General features: G+C 33.0%; 1 protein-coding gene across 1 annotated transcript in view; it reads left to right on the top strand.

Moving 5' to 3' along the window:
- LOC128985025 (aspartate aminotransferase, cytoplasmic) overlaps nt 1-27,788 on the top strand; it is a 136,492-nt gene that overhangs the window by 35,575 nt on the left and 73,129 nt on the right. Inside the window, exons 3-5 of the mRNA XM_054404403.1 lie at nt 13,474-13,582; nt 16,846-17,063; nt 23,182-23,332. Coding sequence (XP_054260378.1) covers nt 13,474-13,582; nt 16,846-17,063; nt 23,182-23,332 — 478 coding nt within the window. The remainder of the gene's footprint in view (nt 1-13,473; nt 13,583-16,845; nt 17,064-23,181; nt 23,333-27,788) is intronic.

The following is a 27,788-nucleotide window of genomic DNA, read 5'->3' as shown; positions in this document are numbered from 1 at the left end:
CCATACGTAATATACACATTTACGTCAACTATTAACGCATGAAAAATAAAAAACCATGACACATATTTGAGTTTTGCGCCTCGCGGACTCTATCGATCGGGCAGCATAGGCAAAATCAGTCATTTTCTAAAATTTGTGGTAAAGCTATTCTACGTCGTAGATATTGGTCGGTACCACTGAATCTAGTGATTCTTACTCTACACGTTGATTGATTTTGTCTAGGATTGTTAGTTAACAAGCTGTGATTTTTTTACAAAGCCTCTATAAACAAATTGCGTAAGAGTTTTCTATATGGCAAAACAACTTCTTTAGTTGCTTAGAAAACTATTTATTACTCTGCATGTAATTCCCGAGGAAAAAAATAAACATATGAAAATAAAGGGGAAGAAATCGTCTATTAAACTTACCAAAAAGTTTCCTGCAGTGATATCTTGGTTTTTCATTTTGCTCAAACTGATGCAATGTCTAAAAACCTGTCGCGTCGTGGTCAGATGTTTTCATTATTTGGGTGCGTGCAGCTGTTGGTTTGTAACCTAAACATGAATTTTTGTTTCTATGATTACCTAGTATACAAATTTTATTATTTTGCTAAATAGATCTTATTTGGTATGGTAAGCTACAATTATCCATATAACCAATAAAGGAAGAGTGATTTGTAGAAAATTTAGAGCACCACTTAGTGCTGGATCCAAAAATGTACTCTTTTAGCGAATTTCCCATGTAGGGAATGTTAGCGAATTTCCCATATAGGGAATAAGCTATTACCGTTGTACTCAATGTGTAATGCTAATCATTGATACGTTAAATTCTTCTGTAAGAGGATGACAGATTAATTAAATATACATAGTAAAATACTAGGATGTTCAAATTATTTTTTAAAGCAATCTTTGTAATCTTCGATTTGTTTTAGAGTAATATAATTTGTTTTAACTAACAGCTGGTTAAATATAAACTATGGAACTATGAGGTTATTTTATTTTTGTCATTGATTATAGGAAATAAGTAAGATTAGTAGAGATAATTAGACCACAGTTTAAACCACAGTACAAATCGAGGCTCTGCACACGAGTCTTAATAAAAAAGGATAAATGCAAATTATTTTACTGCTCCACATTTCAAGAAAAGATTAGAAAATTAACAAAGTTTACATGTTTTAATTCTTCATGGTAGCTTTTTGTTTACAATTAATGTTTGTCTGCTTTAACTTTGTTTGGATTAGGCCCGGAAATATTGATGTCATAAAAAGAAGATCAAGAATAATCAGGAATCACGATTTTAAATTACCACCACAACCTCAGTCGGGTTTTATACAAAGATAAACAGATGGATGACATAGATTGAACACAACGTCAACATTGACCTAGGATACTGCAATTAGACAAACCATCCTTACATAAAATCGTGTTCAGTTGTGGTTACGTTTGGGGGCACCTATATCAGCGCCCCCAAACGTGAAAATATCACTTTTATTTCAACTATGAATATATTGTAGTTTAAATTAACTAATATGGGAAATTAAGATGCACATTTATTCAATGAGGGTGTGTAATTATCAAGGATAGAACTGAAAACGGTATAGACAATAAACATTGACAATTACGTCATTAGCTTTACTAGCGTGTTTACTTTTTATATTCCTTGCTACATGTGACCAGTTCTTATTTTCAAATGAATGTTATTTGAACCAAACAGCTGTTTCAAAACAAACTGTTATTGTTTTTACTTTTCTTTGTTTACGCTTATTTATTTAGCAATTAATGCAGTGAAATTGATATAAAGGATAGGTGTGACGATTAGTTTTGATGTTAGGACACCAAAGTTAAATTATGTGTACTGTGAATTTTATCGGATACTATCGTTTTATTTTAGGTCGTTTCTATTCAGACCTACTGGAAATTGTGTATAGTAGTTGTATTGTGGTGATAATAATCATGGAAGAGGCAGGTATGCTATGAAAGGTGGTATCGTTGACTAGGTCTATGTCTATACACTTCTCAATTTTGACTATTACTCTCTCTACAATAGGCTACTTATAATCAGTGTGCGTCTGTGCGAATCGGCTGCAAATCTCATTTCAACGCTTTTCACATCGTAAAAATTGCAGAATCGCTGTTTTATTTTAAAATTAACGGATTTAAAATGCATATCGTATAGGCCTATGATGGAATAAAAACATATTTGGTCACACAACATTTGTTTACAAGATGATTTTTTACATTAAAACTGCAAGAAACTTTGTCTTTATATGTGTAAACTAGCTGATCTGAATTGTACACGGTTTTAACTGACTACTGAATTCCCGTACGTAGGATGGGCTATCATCTCGTTATGATTATTTTCTAATATGTGTTCTGCATACATTGAGCGTTGGGATGTTTTATTGTTTGATTTTACGGCTTGGATATGTTCTTTGAATCTGCATGAAAATGTTCTTCCAGTCTGGCCAATGTAGAATTTGGGACAATTTAGACATTTAATTTTGTAAATTCCAGATTTTTCATATTTGTTAATTGTTTGTGGGTTCTTGTTTGATAGTTTATTAATTAAATTGAATGCGTTGATTCTAGATCTATAGCTAATTTTGAATTTAGATGTTTGAAATGTTTTCCTGATTGGTTTGTTTAATACCGAACTGTATGGAAGACAAATAAACTCCTTCTTCTCTTCTATGTTTAAATTTTGGGTTTTCTTATTTTTGATCTTCTTGATTAATTTGTCTATTAAACTATCCTTGTATCCATTTTTTGTAGCTATGTATAATAGATTTTTCCAAATTGTAATCATCTTCATTTAAAGGTACTCTTAACATTCTGTGTACCATAGAGTTGAAGCTTGCCATTTTATGTTGCCACGGTGAATTTGAGTCAGCAGGAATAACAAGATCTGTTTGTGTGGCTTTTCTATAAATTTTAAAATAATGTTTCTCATTGTTTTTAGCGAATTTCCCATATAGGGAATAAGCTATTACCGTAGTACTCATGGTAAGACCTGGGCGCGGGACTGATTTTTTTTTTAGTTTTGAGGTCCCTAGAGGCCAAAAACACCATCCGTTCAAATTCATATATATAACTTAGATGTGTGTTCGTTAGCACGATAACTCGAGCAAAAATTATCCGATTTTGATGAAATTTGGTACAAACGTGTAAACCTACGTTTATTCAAAAGAGTTTGCAATCCAGCATGATCGGACCATGGGAACAGGGGTTTACGGGGGGTTTTATGGGGTAAAAATAGGTTTTTCCCATTTTTGACCCAAAAAACATAAAATTTAGCAATTTCTTTTCAAACCATTTTGTAGAGCTTAAAAAAAACAAATAATTTAGTATACTGAAGCGTTATTATGCACCTAATGGTTACGGAGAAAATTCAAAAAAATTGTAAATTTAAAATTCCCATGTTATTCTTATGGAGAATAAGTAAACTGTTGTAGTTTGCTTGTTTATGAACATATTTTGATCAAATTTGGAAAATGTTTTTATTTCTTACTAACTATTAACATTTTACAAAATAAAAAAACAGTTTTACCCTTCCTGATGCAGCAAACCTAAGTACTTGTTAAACTAATTCTATTTAAATGGGGAATAAATGTAATATTTTTAAGTAGAAATTTCAGTGTAAATCCAATCAGTCAAATGGAAATTCGCTTAGTCTGCAGGTTTGCTGCGGCGGGGGTATTTCCAATTGTTAAGTCAAGAAAATTGATTTCATCTTTTTGTATTTCCATTGTGAATTTTATTTTCTTAGATATTGTGTTTAAATAAGATAAAAAGTCAGTGCACGATTTTTCATTTCCTTTGAACAGACATAATATGTCATCTACATATCTGTGCCAATATATTATGTTTTCCTTATGAGGGTTATTTTCGTTCATTATCTTATTTTCTTCTAATTCATTCAAATATATGTCAGCTAATAAGCCAGAAAGTGGTGATCCCATCGCTAAACCATCACATTGTTTGTACATTTTAGATTCATATTGAAAGTAATTTTGATTAGTTACATTTTTCGTTAATTTAATTATGTCATCAATTTTGTGATTTGTAATCAATTGATTTTGGTTTAAATTATTTTTAAGAATTTTGATTGTATCTTGTACTGGAATGTTAGTGTACATGTTGGTTATGTCAAATGATACAAAAATAGTATCTGTTGGTATTTTGATATCATTGATTTTTGTTATAAGGTCTTCAGAATTTTTCACATTATAATTAGTTGTACTTGTTAAACATTCACTAATTTGTTTGTTAAGATACTTACAAATTTTATATCCTGGAGCGTTTTCGTAATTTACGATTGGCCTTATTGGGTTGTTTGGTTTGTGCATTTTGGGCTGACCTCTTAAATTTGGTGCTGTAGGGTTAATAGTTTTCAATCTTAGTTTTTCAGCTTTTGTAAGTGTTTTGCATGTTGTAATTGTACTATTGAGGGTTTTGTTATATTCTTGTGTTGGATCTTTTTGCAATTCTTTAAATGGATTATTATCAATACATTCTGTTACTTTCTTGTGGTAGTCTTCTTTTTTCATTACGACGACTGTATTACTTTTATCCGCCTTTGTTATGGTTGAATTGTTTTCATGAAGTTTTTCTGATATTGAATGGATGGTTTTCAATTCTTTAATTGATTTTTCTTTAACTTTCTTTTGTTTGAATTTATAGTCTGTTTTGTTTAGTTTGTGAATAAAGTTACATTTGATTGGATCTTGTATTTCCTTATCTTTAAGTCTTAGTGCTGCATCTATTTCAATAAGTTCATCTTCAATTTCTTGTGTTTTGTAGTCTAGGTTCACATTGTATTTTAAGGATTTTTGGAGCATTTCACATTCATCCTCATTGAAATCAATATCTGTCAAATTCTCTAATTTTGTGTTAAACCAATAATCATCAGTCATTTCTGGGTTAGTTTTTGGTTTTTGAATGTCGATAAGTTTATTAATTTTCCTTTTGTGGGTGTCTTTTTTCTGTTTTATAATAGGTTCGATCCATGATTCTATGTAACTGGTAAATTCTTCGATTGAATCTTGATGAAAGCCTCTTTCAATTTCTTTTTTAGCGAATTTCCCTATAGGGAAGTAGCTATTACCGTAGGTCTCATGGTAAGACTTAGGCCCGGGACCGATCTACTTTTTCATTTTAATGTCCCCAGAGGCCAAAAACACCATTCGTTCAAATTTTTATATATGTATATATATATATATATAGGTATATATATATATAGATTTATATATATATGTGTCCGTGAACACGATAACTTGAGTAATTTTTATCCGATTTTGATGAAATTTGGTTTGAAGGTGTAAGGCGGGATAAACTTGAATGAGTTCGCGATCCAGCTAGATCGGACCATGGGAACAGGGTTTTATGGGGGGTTTTATTGGGTAAAAATTGGTTTTTCTCACTTTTTACCCTCAAAACACAAAATTTCCCAATTTTTCTCTAAACCTTCTTAAAGAGCTTAAAAAAACAAACAATTCAGTATATCAAAGTGTTTTTGTACGGTTATTGGTTACGGAGAAAACTAAAAAAATTGTAAATTTAAAATTCCCATGTTATTCTTATGGAGAATATTGTAAAATGTTGTAGTTTGCTTGTTTATGGATATATTTTGATCAAACTTGGCCAATTTATTTATTTTATAGTAAGCTATCAATATTTTACTAAAAACACACTACTTTATTAGTTTCCTTGTAGCAGCAAACCTAGGTACTCGTTAAACCTAATGTTATTTAAATAGATCAATTGAAAATCAATTCGGCCAAATGGAAATTCGCTTAGACGGCAGGTTTGCTGCGGCGGGGGTATTTTAATATCATCTAGGTTAACAGTCAATTTTGAGAGGTTTGTATAGAGAGTATTAATTTCTTCTTTTATCCATATTCTTTTTGCAGTTTCCAAGGTTTTCAGAGCTGCTATTGATTTAGATTTAGTTTTCAACTGAACATAATATGGTGTAATATCGTTTTGTAGGCATTTTTTGTTGAAGGAAATGTCTTCTTTTATGTTTCTAATTTTCAGTGTTACATACTTCATTGTCCGTGAACGCAATAACTTGAGTAATTTTTGTCCGATTTTGATGAAATTTAGTTTAAAGGTGTAAAGCGGGATAAACTTGAATGAGTTCGCGAACCAGCACGATCGGACCATGGGAACGGGGCTTTACGGGGGGTTTTATGGGGTAAAAATTGGTTTTTCTCACTTTTGACCCTGGAAACACAAAATTTCCCGATTTCTCTTTAAACCATTTTAAAGAGCTTAAAAAAACAAATAATTTAGTATGTAAAAGTATTTTTGTTCGATTGTTAGTAATGGAGAAAATTAAAAAAATTGTAAATTTAAAATTCCCATGTTATTCTTTATGGAGAATATTGTCAAATGTTGTAGTTTGCTTGTTTATGGATATATTTTGATCAAACTTGGCAAATTTATTTATTTTGTACTAAGCTATCAATATTTTACTCAAAAACACACTTTATGAGTTTCCTTGTAGCAGCAAACCTAGGTACTCGTTAAACCTAATGTTATTAAAATATATTTAACTGAAAATCAATTCAGACAAATGGAAATTCGCTTAGTTGGCAGGTTTGCTGCGGCGGGGGTATTTTAATTTTTTACAATCAGTGGTTCAATAGATAACTTGGGTTGAAGAGGACGGCAAATTTAGCATTTCGCAACGCATGGAAAGAAACTTTACTTTACAGTTCTAAAGACAAGAAAAAGATGAATATACAAATCACCAGTACATTCATATTATTACCTATTTATAAAACACCTTTACCAGCTTACATTTTTCACTTAAATTAATAAGAATACATCATATACAGGGTGTTAAAAAAAAATGGGGAGATATTTTACCTAGTGATTCCTTGGGTCAAAATAAACAGAAAATCAAGAAAAACATGTTTTCCAAAATCACTTCGTTAACCAGATATCCACCTTAACCTTAGATTCACCTTAAAATTTAAAAAAATTAACACTTAACTACAACATAATATACTTTACTACACCATAATATTTACGTATCACTATAAATCTTTAAAAAAATAAAACAGTCACATTTTTAAAATCCAAAGTAATTTAATATAATCTTTATTTTTTGATAATTAAAGTAAAAAAAAAAAAAATTAAGGAGATGTCAAAATAACTACAGGCGAGTTTCGATCTGGGTGTTTCAGGTTTAAACCTAGGAGGATTTACCATTAATTAACATTAATGATTAATCCTCCTAGGTTTGAAATGATTGAGAGGAATACATGAAACCGTAGGGGGAAGGGATCACAAGTGCACTAGTATTTACTAATGTTCAATTACAATTTGGTGGATTTAACCAAAACCTTTTCTATTTCACTTATTTTCAGCTGTTAAATTTCAAACAATTCGTTTTAGCTACATCATTAACATTATTATCATCATCATAATTTGAGTTTGGGTTTGCGTTAATCGTTTTCACATGAACAACGGTTATTGGGTATATAAGGAATGGTAATAATGGATGGTAAATTTATTAAGAAAAACAGTATGTTTTTGAATGAGAATTGCCCATAATATCACGTTTCACAAAATAAGGTTGTCCAATTTTCTTTATAAAACTCAAAACGTTCAGGCAGTAAAAAACTTCACCATTTTATCTAAGCCTATAAGTAGTAATATAAAAGAACATTTAAACTAAATTATTTGAACAGTTTAACCAAACCAAGCCACCTTGAAAAATAACTGTTAAATATGGGTTTCTTCATTATTTATTACCATTTCGGGACTTAGTTTCCACAATTTTATTAAATTATTGTATTTCAGTCACCAACAATGGATGAGGTAATCGTTGAAACAGCTAAATCAATGAATAAATAACTCAAGTCAACCGGATGATTTAAGATTTGTACAAATGGGTTTTCATACAAGAATGGAAGAATAAATAGTTTAACCTTTACATGTATATATCACTGAAAAGAAAAACTTTTAAAACGTTATATTTCAACAACACTGGATTGGAGGCAATTTTTAATTAGGTACTTGGTTTTGAGTTTGGAAACCTAAACTATATTAAACTATTGCAATCCAGCTGTCCGTTTCCCAGAGATAGAAGTATGCAACAAATATGTTCCATCAACTGAATAACTAGAGTTTACAGCATATTTCCTACCCAGTCAAAAGAATTAGAGAAATTTTAAATGGAGGACATTCCTTTATTTTTTTTTGGCAGTTAAAAATATGATTTTAGTTTTTTGAAATTCAGCCGCCATTTTCCAAAATGGCGGCCAACTTTGAAATTTCTTAGGAAACACCCTATATTTTATCATGTTTTCGGATAGAATATATGCAATTAAAAATTTTTTTATCCCTGACATTTTTTCGATAAACCCATTTAGGAGTTACACCTGTTTAGGAGTTACAGCCTATGGAAAAATGACTTCCGGTGTACATTTTACATCATGTAGCGCCTAAACAAGTAGGTTTATAGTGAAAATGTGAGGAGTAAAAAAGTCTTAAAATTGCATCCACATTCCAAAAAAACCATAAAATTTGTTAAAAATATTAATTACATTATTTCAAAAATGGCGGTCATTTTCTAAAAGGGCGGCAAACTTGAAAAGTGGAAAACTGTTTATTTTATAGTCTTTATGGAATGTAGATGCAATTCTATGACTAATTTACTTCTTGCAATTTTGCTCTAAACTTACTCGTTTAGGAGCTACATTCCCTATATGGGAAATTCGCTAAAAACCTAATAGTTCTATAGAATAATATTACATTCAACCAGCTGTTAGTTAAAACGAATTATATTGGACTAAAACAAATCGATGATTAGATTGCTTTAAAAAAATAATTTGAACATCCATATTTTACTATGCATATTTAATTAATCTGCTATCATCATACCGAAGAATTGAATGTATCAATGGTCAGCATTACACATAGTATAAATAAGTCAACTCTAAATATGTCTTTAAATTTGTTTCCAAATGCTGAATGTTTACAGCTGTTATGTTAAGCAAATTATATTGTACTAAAAGGTAGCTTAGCATGTTAGCGTCGGCTGCTAGACTTAAAAAAATTAAAACCTAATTTCTAAAAAAACTGGGACCCTAATTAAAAATTATGGCTTTGACATTCTCTAGTTATCAAAATTTTATTTCTTTTAACACAAAACTCATTAAAATCCGTCGACTGGTTGATTCAGAATCGTGAAACAAAAAAACCCATTTACGTTTTAATATATATGATAGTTTGGACAGGTTTCAACCCTTCCGAGGCTTAATATATGTAGGTACACAGTTTATCTGTACATTATAACTCATAATATAGTTAGTTCTAAAATTAAATGGATCTCCATTTGCAAACGTATATAATAACCAGAAATTTTGAGATCGTCCTGACCGCAGCGTCAAGGTTATTGTTACCTCTTCTTAGGTGAAATATCTCTCGAACCAGAGTATACCAAACATTCTTCCAAAAACGTATGTGTAGCATATAATTATTAGCATCAATTTTTCCATTAACAAAACATCTCTGACAAATACGTAAACTGATTCCGTGCTCACTAACTATTTCATGCCACAAAGTTTGACGAAAGGCTTTTCATTACCTTATATTCGAAAAATAAACTATACGTATTTACAGTTCTGACCTAACAGTTGGCCAGAAGCATTAATAGATAAGCTATGTACCAAATATGATAATTTTAGCTCTATTCTAATTATGACAAAACACAAAAAGTAACTATAAGCGCATTTTGTTGGTTGTGAGCGTTGCAGGAGGTCTACTTTGCACTGAATCGACGTTACTTTTAATTGCTTTTGACCTTCGGGCACTGTTGACTCAGCGAAAATGAACTTGTATTTGATCGTATTTTGTCATATTAATACTGCTGTTGCATTAGGTCAAATTCCCAATGTGTCAATCATTTTAACGTAGACTACATTTTTAGCACGGACTGTATTATTTGACTCAATGGGATTTTTGACCTACAGACACTGCAAACATTGTAGTTTTTGACCTATCGGCACAAGTATAAATTATTTGACCTTCCAGCACTGTTGACTTCCAGCAACATTCCCGTTTAGAGCTTCGATGCGAAAATCTTGAACCATTCGGTGAAAAGGAAGAGGTTTAATACAATTTTAAAATTGTTATATAATATGTGGTCATTTACTGGTGCGATGATTTATGTGCAAAAAATTGTATTTTTCGATACTTTTTTTTATCATAATGCATTAAGTTGTATCATCAGGAAGTACAGGGAAATATGGGCAATACATTTTAACGATTTCGTACAATGTAGCTTAGTAGTATATTTTCCCATGTCGTTTACAAGTAGAAAGTCAACCTTAAACGGTCATTCACTGGTGCACTCACCCTAACAGAAAATATGTGTTGTTTTAATGGTTTTAGTGAATTTCCCATATAGAGAATAAGCTATTACCGTAGTACTCATGGTAAGACCTGCACCCAGGACCGATATAAAATTTTTCGTTTTGAGGTCCCTAGAGGCCAAAAACACCATCCGTTCAAATTAATATATATATGATGTGATGTCACCTGTCTGCCATGTTATCTTATGGGACGTCTGTCACTAAATAACACCACTTGCGATGTTGCCAATTCTACCAGGCCGCGGCCCTGTAGTTGAAGGTGGCCGTGGTTCAGATTCATATATATATATATGTGTCCGTTAGCGCGATAACTCAAAAAATTATCCATTTCTTATGAAATTTGGTAAAAACGTGTAAACCTATGTTTATTCGAACGAGTTCGCGAACTAGCATAATTGGACCATGGGAACAGGGGTTTATGGGGGGCTTTATGTAATGGGGGGTTTTCACATTTTTGACCCTAAAAACAAAAAAAAATGCAATTTAGTTTTAAACCCTTATGTAGAGCTTAAAATAATAATTTACTATATTGAAGCGCTGTTGTATGCCTAACGGTCAGGGAGAAAATTCAAAAATAGTGTAATTTAAAATTCCCATGTTATTCTTATGCAGAAAATGAAAACTGTTGTAGTTTACTTGTTTATGTGTATATATTGATAAAATTTGGAAAATTTTTTTATTTCATCCTATACTATTGACGTATGGTCAAAAAATACTTTTTACCTTCCCCGTAGCAGCAAACCTAAGCACTCGTTAATTCTAATGTTATTTAAATTGGGAATAAATATGTCTTATATATGGAAATATTTTAGTAAAAATGTAATCAGACAAGTTGAAATTCGCTTAGTCTGCAGGTTTGCTGCAGCGGGGGTATTGATCTATTTCTAAAAGTAGGCCTAAAAGCATAAAAGTATGTAAAATTCAGAAAAAATTTAGAGTTTTAAACTTTTGAACATATCTCAAAAGCTTTTATAGTTGTTTCAAATGTTTTGTTATATTTATGTAGGGAAATAAAGGTAGCCTACAAACATTTGTATGTCTTGAATTTTTGAAAAGAAAAAAATTATTTTTTGTGCGCCCAAACTTTTGAAATTTAGTTTTTGTAAATTTAGGACTTTTGGTTTTTGTTACAAAAATGTATTTTTATGAACCAGATTTTTGTATTTCATTGATATATTTATATTCTCTAGAATGCCTCAAATTGTATGGTATATATTATACGTTTTAGCAAATAAATAGGAGTTATACAACTGTGAGAGTAAGGCTAGGATTATACTAGGACGCTGGCGTCCGGGATGCTGGCATCCGAGAGGCTAGCGTCCCACCTCTAGTTGAAAAATGGCGTGATTTGTGTTGGGATGCTAGCCTCTCGGAATGCCATTTTATTTCAATGTTTAGTCACTCATGTTTATATCTATTTAAATAACATTAGGTTTAACGAGTACCAAGGTTTGATGCTTTAAGGGGGCTAATAAAGTGTGTTTTTTAGTAAAATACTGTATTATTAGCTTAGTATAAAACAAATTGTCCAAGTTTAATCAAAATATATCCATACACAAGCAAATTCCAACACTTAACAACATTTTCTATAAGAATAACATGGCAATTTTTAATATACTCTTTTTTTAATTTTCTCCATAACTAATAACAGTACAAAAACACTCAAATATACTAAATTATTTGTTTTTAAGCTCATTAAAATTGTCTAGAGAGAAATTGTGAATTTTTTAGTTTTATGGGTCAAAAATTACAAACCCCCTTTTTTAGCACATAAAACCCCGTTCCCAAGGTATGTTCATGCTGGTTCGCGAACTCATTCAAATTTATCCCACCCTTCACCTTAAAACCAAATTTCTTCAAAATAGAACAAAAGTTACTCCAGTTATCGCGTTTACAGACATATATATATAATATTTAAATCTATACGGATGGTGTTTTTGGCCTCTGGGGACATCAAAATGAAAAAGTAAATCGGTCCCGGGCCTAGGTCTTACCATGCCACCTACGGTAATAACTTCGAGCTTTCGGTGGCTTTTTTTAGCATCCGACGCTAGCATCCATAGTATAATCGCCCCCATTTGATTTAATGCCCCGCTAGCGTCCCGGACGCTGGCCTCTCGGACGCCAGCGTCCTAGTATAATCCTAGCCTAAAACGCTGCATGGAAGGCAAAAACTGCCTGGCCCTACAGAAACACTCTATGTGACCGTTCTAGGGTTAACAAAAATTGAAATTTAATAAAATAAGCCAATTTCAATGAATTTCCCTCAATTTTCACCCCCTCCCCCCCAAAAATAGTAGTTTGGGGCAAGTTGAAATTTAAAAAAAATTCTATTAGTCTGCAGGTTTGCAAGTTTTTTCACCCTGTATTTAATTTGTTTAAACCAGCTATGTGGAAATTGAGAAATAAATTGAATTTGACAGTTCTGCTTGTTTACTTTTTTAAAGATTAATGCAAAGGTAAACAGAACAAACGTTTGTTGCCTTTTTAATTAAGTTTGACAATGTCCATTACAATATGCGTATATTGTTGAAGGATTAAAGAATTTTTCTACTTTCTATTTTCTTACATTGTGAGTTTTCTCTTTGTTGCCGTCGAGACCAATCAATATTTACTATAAAAAAAAAACTAACCTTAGAACTTTGAAAGCCAACGGGGCAGACTTGGCACTGTGCTAACAGATCAATACCAAATACTAGTAAAACCTAAAAGTAGTTGATCTATACAGTAGAGTCCCGCAAACTCGGCACTCGATAACCCGGCAGTCCGGATAACTCGGCCATCACCTGGCTCAGAACATTATTGATTTTTTGAGTCTGAGTTAAAAATGGACTCAAGCCAGCTCAAGTCAAATCATTCCCAACTCATACCAAGGATTTGTTGTACTATATCTGACCTAATACTGACTTAATATAAATATAAATAAAAAAGGCGGTTAAAAAGCGTAAACATTTTATTGTTCTTATTTTTAACCCTAGTTCCCAATAACCCGGCATCTCATAAACTCGGCACCCTTCCAGGCCACAGTACGCCGAGTTTGCGGGACTCTACTGTATTAGCATATGTACACTGTTACAATAAACATCAACCCCTTGAAATATTTACAGGCGTTTGGAGTTCAAACTCTGAGCGGCACTGGAGCCTTAAGAGTGGCAGCTGAGTTTCTGGCTCGGCAACTCAAGTTCTCAGTCTTCTACTACTCCAAGCCTTCCTGGGGTAAAAAGAGCTGAATACATGATATACCATGTTATATAATGTCATATCTATCTATATTTTTAATACGCTACATGCAAATAAACTTTATTTTCAAAGCTATTAGCGAATTTCCCTATAGTGAAAAAACCAAAATCCGAAAATGGTGTGAGTTCTGATTTCTAAACAGGTTTTTACATGATTTTCTCCTTCTTTTAGTTAAGATTCTAATGATTTATTTTGTAAAGATAGTAGGGATTTGACCTCCGTTGACACTGCCCAGCAGTATGACTCCATAACTCAATATAGATTCAATGTTTCCATAATAAACTGAGATACATGTATCCTGGGGTACACAATTTATCAAATAAAAGAATGCAAAAGAGATAGATCTTAATTAGCTCTTTTATCTTATCCATGTAAATATTCCAAGTTCCAATTAATATGAGTGTCTAGTAATACACCCAAAAATCTATGAGATTCTACTGTATTTGGAATTTCATCAAGAATTCAACTGTTTTCAAAGAAAAATTTAATTATATGAGTTTTGTCAATATTTAGTTTTAAGCCGTTGCCTGAAAACCAATTTTTCATATGGTCCAAAGTGCTTCCATCGATAGAAGTAAGTTACTTACTGAGTCCTCTCTTATGAGTGCTGTTGTATCATCAGCTATCTCTGCCAATAGCTTGTGGAGGGTCATTAATAGAGGGCCCAATATTGACCCTTGAGGTACACCATAAATTCCAGTTTGACATATGTTTCACCCCATTTTTGGTCACTATTTGTGGATGTGTGGCAATTAATGCAATGACAGCACGGTTCACAAAGTGCAAACGTGTTTGTGGTGGGCATATTGAACATCAATTTTTAATAATTATAGGTCAGTCCATAGATTATTCCAAATTATTTTCTTGGATTTAATCACTTATGAACAGATTTACTAGTCATTCCTCATGTAAATAAATAAACTTTATTCTTGAATTTAAATGTTTTTTTCTTTTAGCGAATTTCCCATATAGGGAATAAGCTATTACCGTAGTATTCATGGTAAGACCTGGACCCGGGACTGATTTACTTTTTCATTTTGAGGTCCCTAGAGGCCAAAAACAACATCCGTTCAAATTCATATATATATTTATATAGGCCTATATATATTTATATATGTATATTTATATATATATATATATATATATTATACATGTGTCCGTTAGCACGATAACTCGAGCAAAAATCATCTGATTTGGATGAAATTTGGTACAAACGTGTAAACCTAAGTTTATTTGAACAAGTTCGCGAACCTACATGATCGGACTATGGGAATGGGGTTTATGGGGGGTTTTATGGGGTAAAAATTGGTTTTTCCCATTTTTGACCTTAAAAACTAAAAATTTAGCAATTTCTTTCCAAACCATTTTGTAGAGCTTAAAAAACAAATAATTTAGTACATTGCGTTATTATGCGCCTAAAGGTTACAGAGACAATTCCAAAACACTGTAAATTAAAAATTCCCATGCTATTCTTATAGTGAATAAGTAAACTGTTGTAGTTTGCTTTCTTATGAACATATTTTGATCAAATTTGGAAAATGCATTCATTTCATACTAAACTATTAACATTTTACGAAAAACACCTTTTTACCCTCCCTGTTGCATCAAACTTAAGTACTCGTTAAACTATTGCTATTTAAATAGGGAATAAATGTGATAATTTTAACAAGACATTTTAGTGTTAATCCAATCAGGCAAATGGAAATTCGCTTAGTCTGCAGGATTGCTGCGGCAGGGGTATTATGTTTTAATTAATTTATTATTTAAATAATACTTAGGCAGCACATTAATTAACAATAAGCAGCAGAAAATTATCACATTTTAACAATGTTACGTTACAAACAGCTGATCAGTTAAATAAGAATAAAACAGCTGATTGATGTCGCTCAATAGCGGTGGTTTTAGGTACAGTAGACCCCCTCTTAACCGACCTCGTATTAAATCGGATTAAATCCGCCTTCGATCGTTAAATATTACAGTTTGTTTTAACCGACCTTGCTTAAATAACTTAAACTGACATTTTGAAAGTCTGAAGAACTCAGATAACATTCTCTCATCAGCTTGAAAATGATTGTTTATTAATATTTTGAAGTACCCCTCTTCTGTTCGTTTTGTAAATATACTATGTGTGATGCTAAGTCTTGGAACACGTATCATTTCCAAAATTTCTCCATCTTCTAGCTCTTCAACTAACAAATAAATGAATAGTATTTTGTTAAAGCCTATAAACTAATAATTCACTATCCCTACCTCAACTCGGCAACAGTCAAGAAATAAGTGAATGATTGTATAATAATCGCACCAGTTACCTACTGCAACGATTATTGCCGAGCGATAATCGTCGAACGATGATCGTCCAACGACTGCAGTTCCAGCCGCACCAGTGACAACGTACCTTTAACCGCCGCTTTCTCCAAACCTCGGCATTTCCGCTCTCAAGCTGGGCGATGAGAACCGAACCTTACGCTTATCTCCACAGGATGTGACTAAGAATAAGTTATTTTGTAGGGATAACAAAAAATATCGCATATTGTTAGTTTGTCATCATTGTTCGTAGGACGAGCACATCTGATCTGATTTGTTATCTGTGTGGCAAATTTATAAAATCGTAAAGTGCGTTACGATTTTGAAAACTGATTATCTAATCACTTGAGTAAACAAACAACGCAATTTGTAGGGAGGGCAAGGAAGGGGGGTTAACAACTTCAAGGTCAAGATAGTTTTTGTCCCTCGAGTCTCCAGTGATAGGCTATAAATAAACATCCTGTCTCGTAACAAAATGGTTGCTTGTATCTTTAATTTTGACAAAAGGTTCTGTACTGTATTACGATGGATTTGGAAAGCATCAAATAATACATTACAGTACTAAAGTTATTAAAATAAGAATTTGTATTGACTCTTGCCTAGTACTATAATCTGTTCCACTAAAAGTAGGCCTATTTGACTTAACCATGTTTTGTGTTTATTTGTGACTTTTTTATCAATACGAAAAAAAATGAGATAAGAGTATTCTATTGTATAAATAATGCAAGTATCACATCAAAATGATGATTATATAATTCCAAATGAATAGCCCTTCATTATGTTATGATTTTAGGGATTGCCTATTGTATTGTAAGTATATAGTGTTATATGAACATTTTTACCTATTGCAATTTTATCACCAAATGAAACAAATTTAATTGACTCACAAATGAAAAGACTGTAGACTGTGAATAATTCAAAACACTATTTTGCAGAAAATCATGGCTTGGTATTTTTAAATGCGGGCTTTTCTGAGGCCAAAGAATACCGATACTGGGATGACAAAAATCGCACCATTGACTGGGATGGACTAGTGGAAGACTTGAAAGGTGCTCCAGAGAATGCTGTTATCATCCTACACGCTTGCGCTCACAACCCTACAGGGTGTGATCCTACGCAGGAGCAGTGGGCAGCCATCGCTGATATTGTACAGGTATGTTACGTTACAGTAGTACCTCGATTAACCGTGGTCAATAGATGCCTCTAAAATAATTTTAATGCTACATAACCTCATTATCCAAGAAAAATACCAAGAAAATTTTATAAATTGTGTTTCTTTAATCTAATATGTTGTAATACATTGTGTAAGTTTTCTGCCCATTGTTTATACGCAGTAGGCTCCCTTATTATTGTTTCTGAAACATCACTGTTCATCTGTCAAAAATAAAATGGAAGTATAACAAAGAAATATTGATCTGTAGCTTCAAGGTCAAGCTATTTCTTGCATTGACAATAGTCTGCTCCAATTAAACATCTGTCTGCTGTGCGCTATGTCACAACAGTAGACGACATAATGCTTGTGATTGGGTAATAATTAGTAACCAAGAAAACTTTAATAGCTTAGGACTGGGAGATTGGTTACCATGCCAACTTGTTGAATTTGTGGATGAAGAGATATTCAAGAAAGAGTAGAAGAACAAAGAAAAAGAATAAGCAATGTTTTTATGTCATCGTTATCTTTATCTTATCTAATTTGTTATATGGGTATTGTTATTATCTTCAAGTACTATCATTTTATTCTTTTTTATGATATTGTTGTCTAATGTTTTTATCAACATTATTCTGTCTTGAAGCAGAATGCAGCAGTAGCCTCGACTAGCGGTAGCTTACGAAACTTTCTATTGTTCTGTTCTTTACGTATGTAATGGGTCAAAATTATAGAGGGTTTCAGATTTTATATTTATTATTTATTTATCAGTAGGCCTATTCCTTATCTGGTTGGTTATAGTGGTAAACCTATCTTGGTAAGGAAAATAGCTGTAGTAGGCCATCTGAGGCCTAGCCTAGGATTGAAGTAGGGATAACCTCACTTTTGGCAAAATCACTGAAGACACTGTTTTGGAAGTATACAAGTCACGGAATAGCATTGTTGTGTACAAAACAGATAATAAACTGTTGTCATATAACCCCCATACCTAATATAAACCTTTGGGAAGAATGGCCAAAGTTGTTGTGCAGGCTAGGGTGGTGAACCGTGATCGTGAATACAATATCACTTACATAACATGCATAAACTTTTGTCAAACACTGAATTACACATCACGGTTGGAGATTGTACATCTTGGAATATATCACAACAATAATAAAAGTTCCACCGTATAATTTCAAAGTTGGCACAGGTAAACAACAACATAACCTCTCCAAATCAAATCAAATGAAATCAAAAATTCTTTATTCATATTGTATATACATACATGAATAGTGTCAGACTATAACTAATTGTTATGCATTTTGATTTCGATTTACAGAAAAGTAGAAACCGCTTACAGTTTAATTTTTATTTTTTTCCATCAGAGCACCTCAACCTTATTTATTTAGTCGTTTTTACATTGAAAAACTCATCAAATGACTAATATTTTTTTGCAACGGATGATTCTTAACTAGTTTTTTGAAATTATTTTGGTTTATTTTACTTTTTAATTTTGTAGGAAAATTGATTAAAAATTTTGATCCCATAAAGGTTCCCTTTTTTTCAAAGAAGCTGAGGTTATGTTTTGTTTGATAAATTTATATCATTCTTATTTCTAGTGTCATATGAATGGTCATTTTTTCTAATTTCCAAATTTTGTAGTTGATTTTTGACACACATAACACATTCTAGTATATACTGATCATAGACAGTCAAAATATGTAGTTTTGAAAATTTATCTTTCACAGTTATTTGTTTGTCCAAGTATAGCTTGATATAGCTTTTTTTGGAGTTTCAGAACTGTATCTAAATTTTGTTTGGACGTTCCTCCATAGATTGCCAGACAGATGGGAATGTATATGCGCAAAATATATTGATTTTAGGGTGTCCAGGCTACATAATAGTGACATACGCCTCAAAACATATAACCCTGAAGAAATTTTTTGTGTTATGAATTGTGCCCACTAGCCGGCTGCACTGGCGTTGTGAATCGTGACAGCTCCTGGGTTTGTGAACTCGTGACGTCATCGACCAGCTGAGACTAGCGCAAGTCACGTGACTCAGTTAGGTGCGCGCGCAGTCTCTCCAAAGCAAGCGAGCGCGGCAAGGGACGGAGTAGTCGTAGTGTCGTGTGGTCGTTGGACGGTGCTTCAACATTCGATAAGTAGTAGGATTAAGACTATGAGTAGATAATTAGATAGGGGCTGGGGAAGGGTGTAGGCTAGGGTAAATAGTAATTAATTATGTAATTTATTAGGTTCTCTAATTGGTCGTGGTCTGGTAATCAATATTCCAAATTTAGAATTCATTGAACCACGCTCTGCTACCAATATGTGGTGCTATCAATATTATAGCTTCAGCGTCACCATGCCCATCCTGGAGTAGGCCGTTATCGGTCCTTCCTTCTTGAGTTTTGATCCTGTGAGTGGATCCAGAGCCAGGAAGAGTTGGACTGTAGTCCCGTCCACAATTCTGTTAAGGGCTCCCCAGCTTGTGGCTTTTAGCCCTTTATTTTGTTTTTCCAGCCACAGCAGTATGTCCTCTGTTTTGAGCTGGTTGCAGTTCGGGAAGAAAGCCGTTGCCACCTTGGTCTTCGGTATGTCTCCTTCAGGAATGACACAGAGAGAGTCCCCTAGCTGTTCTTCTTTGGACTTGATCCACCATAATATTAAAAATTAAAACGTTTGAGGTTGACAAAACTGCAACATTAGTTTGTTTTATAATTTTATTTGTTGTAGGATTTTTTATTTTTAAATTTTATTCAATTAGATACTCCCAGGTGTGAGCGATGATGATGGTACAGTAGCGCTGTTTGTTATTGGTACTGAGTTAACACCTGATTCACACTACATTTTTTGTGCATACAAATCTGTACCTGTGATAGGTTATATAATTGATTGGTTTATTATCTGAACCCTGGAAACTTCCCAGCATGCCGACTTGAGCGACCCACTGGAGATAGTTGGTACTTTCCTATACCTTCTAATTTCACAACACAAACTAGTTTTGATCAAGAAGTGTATTTCAATTATACCCCAGTACCAAAGGAGGTGTATTACAACGGGTCTGCAACACTTATCACATGACCACAAGTAAATTTTCATTGTTGCATTAATTCATTGTGAATCACTCCCCATTAAAGCATGTACTGTTTTTAGTGAATTCCCCATATAGGGAATATAAGCTATTACCGTAGTACTCATAGTACTAGACGTGGACCCGGGACCAATTTGCTTTTTTGTTTTGAAGTCCCTAGATGCCAAAAACACCATCTGTTCAAATTCATTTTTATTTATATACGTGTCCGTTAGGACGATAACCCGAGAAAAAAAGATCCGATTTTGACGAAATTTGGTATAAACGTGTAAACCTACATTTATTTGAACGAGTTCGCGAACCAGCATGATGTGAAAATAGGTCGACAATGTCTGGTGGTGTATACTTATCTTTATCTAGCACTATTTTGAGATTATGGTCTTAGTTTGTAAAAGGACAATGTTAAAATGGGCTAAAAATAAAGTTATAAAAAGCCCTCATAACTTTGGAATGGATCAAGATTTTTAAAAACGATTTGTGGCATTGTAATCAGGGTAAAAATCTAGTTTGCAATAATGGGTCACAACCCCACCTTTATATTTGAAAAAAAATATTTTGCATCCCATTTGGCAAATCCAAGATGGCGGCCGTAAATGACCACTTTGTCAAAATGAAGTACTTACTACCCAACAATGTTTGGAAGTGGTCTGAGATTGATATTTGAAAAAATGTAGAAAAAAGTTGGGGGGGGGGACAATTAAAACTCACCCTGTATATTTTTGCATTATATATAACTCATGATATAGTTCTAGGAAAATTGAGATGCTCGTCCTGACCGCAGGGTCAAGGTGAGCATTACCTCAACTTAAGCGTGAAATATCTCTCCAACCAATGTTTCAACAATTTCCCTAACAACGTATGTTAACACGTTCAGTGCGGCAGGCATTCCAACAGGCGCTCGTTAATGGCTGCGAGGCCCGGGCGAAGCCCCGGCGCAGCACCGTATCAGCGAACGCAATCGGCATTCAAATATTTCAATCTTACGAATAACAAAAGAGCAGCGGTGATTGTACTATGTTACCCCGAGATTGGACGTAGTTCCCTAAAACACCCAAAGGTAGCAGCACTGCCTGGATCAGTAGTCAGTGGCTTTGTAATGTGGCTTGAAGAGAGAAAATCCCCGAAACCGGGACAAAAGCATTGTCAGGCGGGATTTTTCGGGAAATTTTAGTACCAACCTACACCAAAATAAAGCTTACATTCTAAGCTACAGGCTAGCAACGATTTTAACGTCCCCCGGCAATGGATGAGCTCATACTGAACTAATGCAGTGGGGTTTTGCAACTACATCAATTGATGTAGGCCGATAGGAGCGCTCGTGGCGCGACTACATCAATTGATGTAGTCAGCACTGAACGTGTTAATCATATACTTATTGGCAACAATTTTATCACTGACAAAACATCTCTGCCCAAAACATAAAAAAATCATCCCATACTAACTTTTTGATGTCACAAATTTTGGCAAAAGTTTTTTTACAAAATACATTAATTTATATTCGAAAACAAACTACCTATTTACAGTTTAAACCAAACAGTTAGCAAGAAACATTAATAGATAAGCCATGTACCAAATATGATAATTTTAGCTCTTTTCTAATTATAACAAAACACGTGTTTTGTTGATAGCAAGCGTTGCAGGAGGTCTACTTTCCACTGAATCGACGTTACTTTTGACCTTCCGGCACTGTTGACTCAGTGAAACTGAACTTGTATTTTATCGTATTTTGTCACATTAAAACTGCTGTTGCATTAGGTCAAAATCCCAATGTGTCAATCGCTTTAACAGAGACTACGTTTTCAGCACTGACTCAATGATGAACAATGATGATGATGGTTTTATTTGACTCAATGAGAATTTTTACCCAGAAACATTGCAGTTTTTGACCTATTGGCACAATTATAAATTATTTGACCTATCAAACATTTGAATTCCAGCAAAATTCCCATTTTTAAGGCGACATTTTAATGCAAATCCAATCATGCAAATGGAAATTCGCTTAGTCTATAGGTGTGCTGCGGCGGGAGTATTTTCTCACATGCCTTACCTTTTTATTGTCGTAATTTTGTATAGTTGGGTTTGCGAACAATTTTTATATTTTTTTTCTCAAACTCTCGATTTAATCTTTTATCTTATCTACATCGCATATATTTCTCACAAGAATTTTATAACTAGCAAAAAAAAAAAAAATATAGATTAAATAAACGGTATCAGCTACCTGACACATACTTTCTCCCATTAGCTTTGTCATCCACGACAACAACCTTTATCATGGGTAAGCGGTGGGAGTAACTATGATATTTTAAAGGGAAAATCACAAGTTGCAATAAAATTTGAACAGTAATTTTTACAGCTAGTTTTACAACTAGTTCCACTGTTTTGTTTAGAATTGTTTAGAAGGACCTTAACATTTAAATTTTAATCAAAACCGGGTTTCTTTTGAAATCATATTTTTGTTGTTGTTATTTTATGGGTTTTTATGGGAAAATAATATAAGATGCAATAACTTTTGAACTGTAATTTTTACGGAAATTGGATTTGTACCATTCTGTTCAGAATTAAAAGGACTATATCATACTGTTATTTTATGGGTTTTTATGGGAAAAACCATTAAAAATCAAAATTTAAAAAAAATTCCTGGAGATACCATGGATTGGTACATCATACAAATAAAATATTTTATCTTAATCGGACCACAGGTGTGGTCTGTAGCTCTGTACACATCCATACATACAGACATACACATACACACACAGACATCACTTCAAAAACCACTTTTTTGGGTCCAGAACTCAAAAATTTTGACAAAACAATACTTTCTCCATATACTATGGTATAGGGGGAGAAAGTAAAAACTTAGTAAGTAAATAATTAGCTGACAAATAATTTAAAATTTGTTATCCATATAGTAATTTTTAATTCCTTGATGGATATTAAATCAAAATAATCAATTTTCCGTCACTGCAAGCAATAAAATAATAGCAATTAAATTGTTAGTTTCTCTTATAGGGGTGTATGCTTACTTAATTTGATGATTGGTGTGTAGGAACGAAAGTTATTCACCTTGTTTGACTCCGCCTACCAAGGGTTTGCCTCAGGAGATTTGGAGAAGGATTCCTGGGCCGTTCGGTATTTTGTATCCAGAGGTTTTGAACTTCTCTGCTGTCAATCCTTTGCGAAGAACTTTGGACTCTACAGTAAGTGTTGAATATTCCTCTAATGCATTGTATTTATAAACTTTTCATACTTATAAAGGTTCATAGAATAAGAATCTTCAAACAAACAGTGCAAGTGTCAGGTTAAAATGTCATAACTAGTAAACTACATAGGTACATAAAAATATCACACTGATCTTATGGTGTTCCTTTAATATGATGTTTCTTAGGGTATAAAACAGTTTTATCTAAAAGTTTTTAATCTTTAAAATATTCCAAAAATAAGTCTAAAAATTCATTTATAGACTACAATGGGTGTGAGCAAACCAAGTTACTGGCTAAAACATGCACTGAAGAGTCTAGATGCTAAGTCAGAATCAATAATGAGTTATCAACAGAATTTGAAGTGCTAACTGGAGTTAAACAAGGAGACGGGCTTTCACCTTTATTATTCAACTTGGCTTTAGAAAACTCCCTTCAAAAGGTAAAAAGTCGAGGCCAAGGAATAGAAGTGGGAGCAAAATTTAATGTCTTAGCCTTCGCGGATGACATTGTGCTGGTCGCGGAAGATGAACATAGCTTGAAAAGCCTTGCCAAAGCTCTAATAGAGGAAGCAAAAAAAGTAGGGCTACAGGTAAATGAACAGAAAACTAAATATCTTTGGGTAGGCCGTCACATGGATCAATATTAGTGACAACTTACAAGTAGAGGACCTCACATTTGAAAGAGTGACAGAATTCAAATATTTAGGAGTGACTATTGATCAAGGTAACCAAGAAATGGCTGAAATCAACACAAGAATAATAAATGCCAACAGATGTTATTAGGCTTTACAAGAGCTTTTAAAAAGCAAACTACTCTCAAGAAAGACCAAGTTACGGGTCTATAAGACCCAAAGACTACCCACTAAAAACCTTCCCTACTCTTAGAACACTTGTCACACTTCATCAGAACTAGGCCGAGTTCGCCTACGCCCGAAAGGCTTACTCCGTGTCTAGCCGTTCATTTCTTACACGATCTAGACTGTGATCCGATCTAGGTCATTCTTTTTAACTTGAAGGATATTCAGGACAAAATGCGACCAGCAGTCTCAGTTGTCCTCACCCTCCTGTAAGGTCTCACAAATCAATTCAATTGACAGCACCCCAAGATGTTGCGTGGCCTCCCGGCGGAGCATATACCATTTTGGACGTTGGAAAAGGGTATTTTCCATGTCATCGGGAATCCTCAGGCAGTAAATACAGTCAGGTGAATTGGTTTTAGCCATCAAGTGCAGTTACGACCGAAAATAGCCGTGACCTGACAAGAACTGCGTGAGATAGTAGTCCACCTCACCTCGCCGCCGTTCCACCTACGGTTGGACCTGTCTGATGAGTCTGGCAGTCCAACGTCCTCGAGCCTCCCTTTTCCAGCTCTCTTGCCAACCCTGAAATGTGTGGGAGCGCTCTTCCGTTCTTGCAGCATCTTTCCCAATGTAGCCTTGTCTCTGGTAGATTGCCTTCCTCTCCGCTGCCAAGAGTTTGGCAGGGATAACTCTAGCAATCACCAAAACGTCGGTAAAAACAGAGAATTTGCATAACAAGTAGCTTTTTGTTTATTGTTGAAAATAATTGAAGCACATCAAAAGCTTATCGGGTATTTTTTTTCAATGTCCTTAATTTATAATTAAGGTAAAGTTGATATTTACTTGGACTTCCACTTCTGTTCCAAACAGCATTTACGTTGGTGGGAACAATTAGCTGCCTAATTGATATAACACAATTAATAGTTTAATCTTGATATTTTAACTTTTTCTGCAGTCTATTAACTAAAAGTACGTTTTATAGATGTTTTCTTTCATTGGACAGTTGATACAACCACAATAATTGTTGTTTTCAAGTTCGTTTGTAGCGAATTTCCCATATAAGTTAATAATTGATCTTGGTGTCGTTTGGTAGGGAATTATAAATGCTAAATAATAGTGTTCTTGAGAGTTATTTAAAAAATTATCCATTTTCGAGTTGTTAAAGTTATAAAAATTAAAATGGCTGCAATTTTAAAATTTCTCATCTCAAAATTTTATTATAAGTGAATTTCCATATAGGGAAGTAACTATTACTGTAAATGGCACAGTAAGACCTAGACCAGGGACCAATATAAAATTTAATTTTGATGTCCCTAGAGGCCAAAAACACTATTCGTTCAAATTTTTATGAATGTGACAACTTGAGCAAACTTTTTCTGATTTTAATGAAATTTGGCTTTAAGGTGTAGGGCGGGATAAACTTGAATAAGTTCACAAACCGGCATGATCGGACTATGGGAATGCGGTGTTATGGGGGGTAACAATCTTACCAATTTCATAATCATTGGTTGAAAACCCTCAAATATTAAAATAGTTATGGACAAAAAACAAAATGGCGGATATCTAAGTAAATATGCATTTTCAAACATTATATTCACATCAACCTTTTTCTTCCTTTTAATATGAGGATTTATATCTCAAAGTCCTGAAACGTTTTATGGACACCCTGTATATAATAATGTCTGTTAGCACGATAACTCGAGAAAATAAAATAATAATAAGAAATAATAATAATAAGAATAAAAATAATCCGATTTTTATAAGATTTTGTACAAACGTGTAAACCCGTGCTTATTATGTTAACTTAATACCGTGAGTTACTAACCAAAAATATTCATACTACCATTGACTATACACAGAATTCTGTGTAAAGTCAATGATACTACTAACTAAAATAACAACTTCGGACTAAACTAGCACATTACAAATATGCTACAGAACAAAAGGGAAGAACAGTCGGATTAATGGCACGGTAAGACCTAGGCCTGGGACCAATTTTACCTACACAATCTAACATAAATTATTAAGTGAATAATAATCGTACGTGCTATCTCAGGTAAGCAAATCGTCCCCTTCCAGGCGAAAAGTCGTATCTCGATTTCGGTAATTTTTCAGGAGAGCCAAAAAACTGAAAGTGCCTTTACTCTTTTTACTATAGCTCTTTACTCAGAATATGTAGACAAATCATTTTTTTATTGCTAATAGAAGAAGAGTCAATGATTACATTGAGTATAATAGCTTAATAATAAATATGTAATTAACTAAAAATATATATATTTATTTAAGATACGTCAGTTCGTCTGAACAGAAATCAGAATGTATAGTAAGATATGACATATATATTGAAGATACGTCAGTTCGTCTGACACAGGAACCAGTATGTATAGTAAGATACGACTGAATTATTAAAGGCAGTGATGGTTGAATAATGAAGTTATACTAAATTTCAACCAAACTGAATGATTACTTATTACAACAAATAATTACTATAATTGGTAATAAATGAGAAAAAAATGTTTCAGCCCAAGTTTTATTTATTAAATGGATGTTATTTAGTAAAACATAATTAACTTTCCTAGTATTTAACCTTATAATTTTGTTACTTAAGCATGTTTCATAATATAACTACTGTTGTAGGTTATGTAACAATTTTATAATGTTATACTACTAAATTACAGGTGTAATATACATTTTGCATATTATTTATTGAAAAGAACAAACAATTACACCTATCTTCTTATTATTTATTAATAATTTTTATAGAAACTAGAATAACACAAAATAAAAATATCTTCTAAACATAAAATAAAAAATACTACCATAAAACCTAAATCATTTTCATTTTTATAATAATACTACCAAATAACAGTTGTCAAAAACATTTTACATACCGTACTTAATAAAAAAAACGTATTATCATCTTAGTCCTATTATTATTGAGATAATAGATAATAAAACTAAATAAAACATAATCCTTCTAACATAAAATTAAAAAATACTACCACATAAAACCTAAATCATTTACTTTTTATTTTAATACTACTAAATAACAGGTATAAAAATACATGTTGCATACCTTAGTAAAAAAGAACCAAAACTTATTTTCTTATTATTTTGATACTAGATTTTAAAATGAAATAAAAATATCCTCCTAACATAAAATTAAAAAATACTACCATATTATAAAACCTAAATCATTTTAGACTACTATTTGTATAAAAAATAGAAATAATAAAAAGAGAAAAGACTGCCTTGCTCAAGCTGCCTAACAATTAGCCCATAGGACTGTAAAATGATGCTATTTGTAAAGTTTATATAAAACTAGGAGTAAGGCTGAGTTTGTTCATCAGTGACTGTTATTTTATTCCGATCTTAATTGAGCGAAGAAGTTCTTGTGCTCATCATTTCGTATGACAGGAGTGTTGCCTTCACACAAAGACTTGAGGTCCACGTATTTTGCATGTGGGATACTTCGTCGTGTCCTATTCAGAGGCTTAACAGTGAGGTCCCTTATGTTTTTTTTTTGTCTTTTCAAATTGATTGTTTTGTAATCAGAATCCATATGGCTTGTTTTAAAATGTATTTGTTGTAGGTTGCTCTTGCATACTCTTAACTCTACAAACTTGGTCCAGTCAACAACTGCGTTGCTATCGT

Source organism: Macrosteles quadrilineatus, unplaced genomic scaffold (assembly GCF_028750875.1).
Source record: "Macrosteles quadrilineatus isolate MER2022 unplaced genomic scaffold, UCM_ALF_1.0 Scaffold_1__1_contigs__length_201487025, whole genome shotgun sequence".
NCBI lineage: Eukaryota > Metazoa > Arthropoda > Insecta > Hemiptera > Cicadellidae > Macrosteles > Macrosteles quadrilineatus.
The sequence above is the reverse complement of the archived record's forward strand: the minus strand, read 5'-3'. Positions and strand labels throughout refer to the sequence as shown.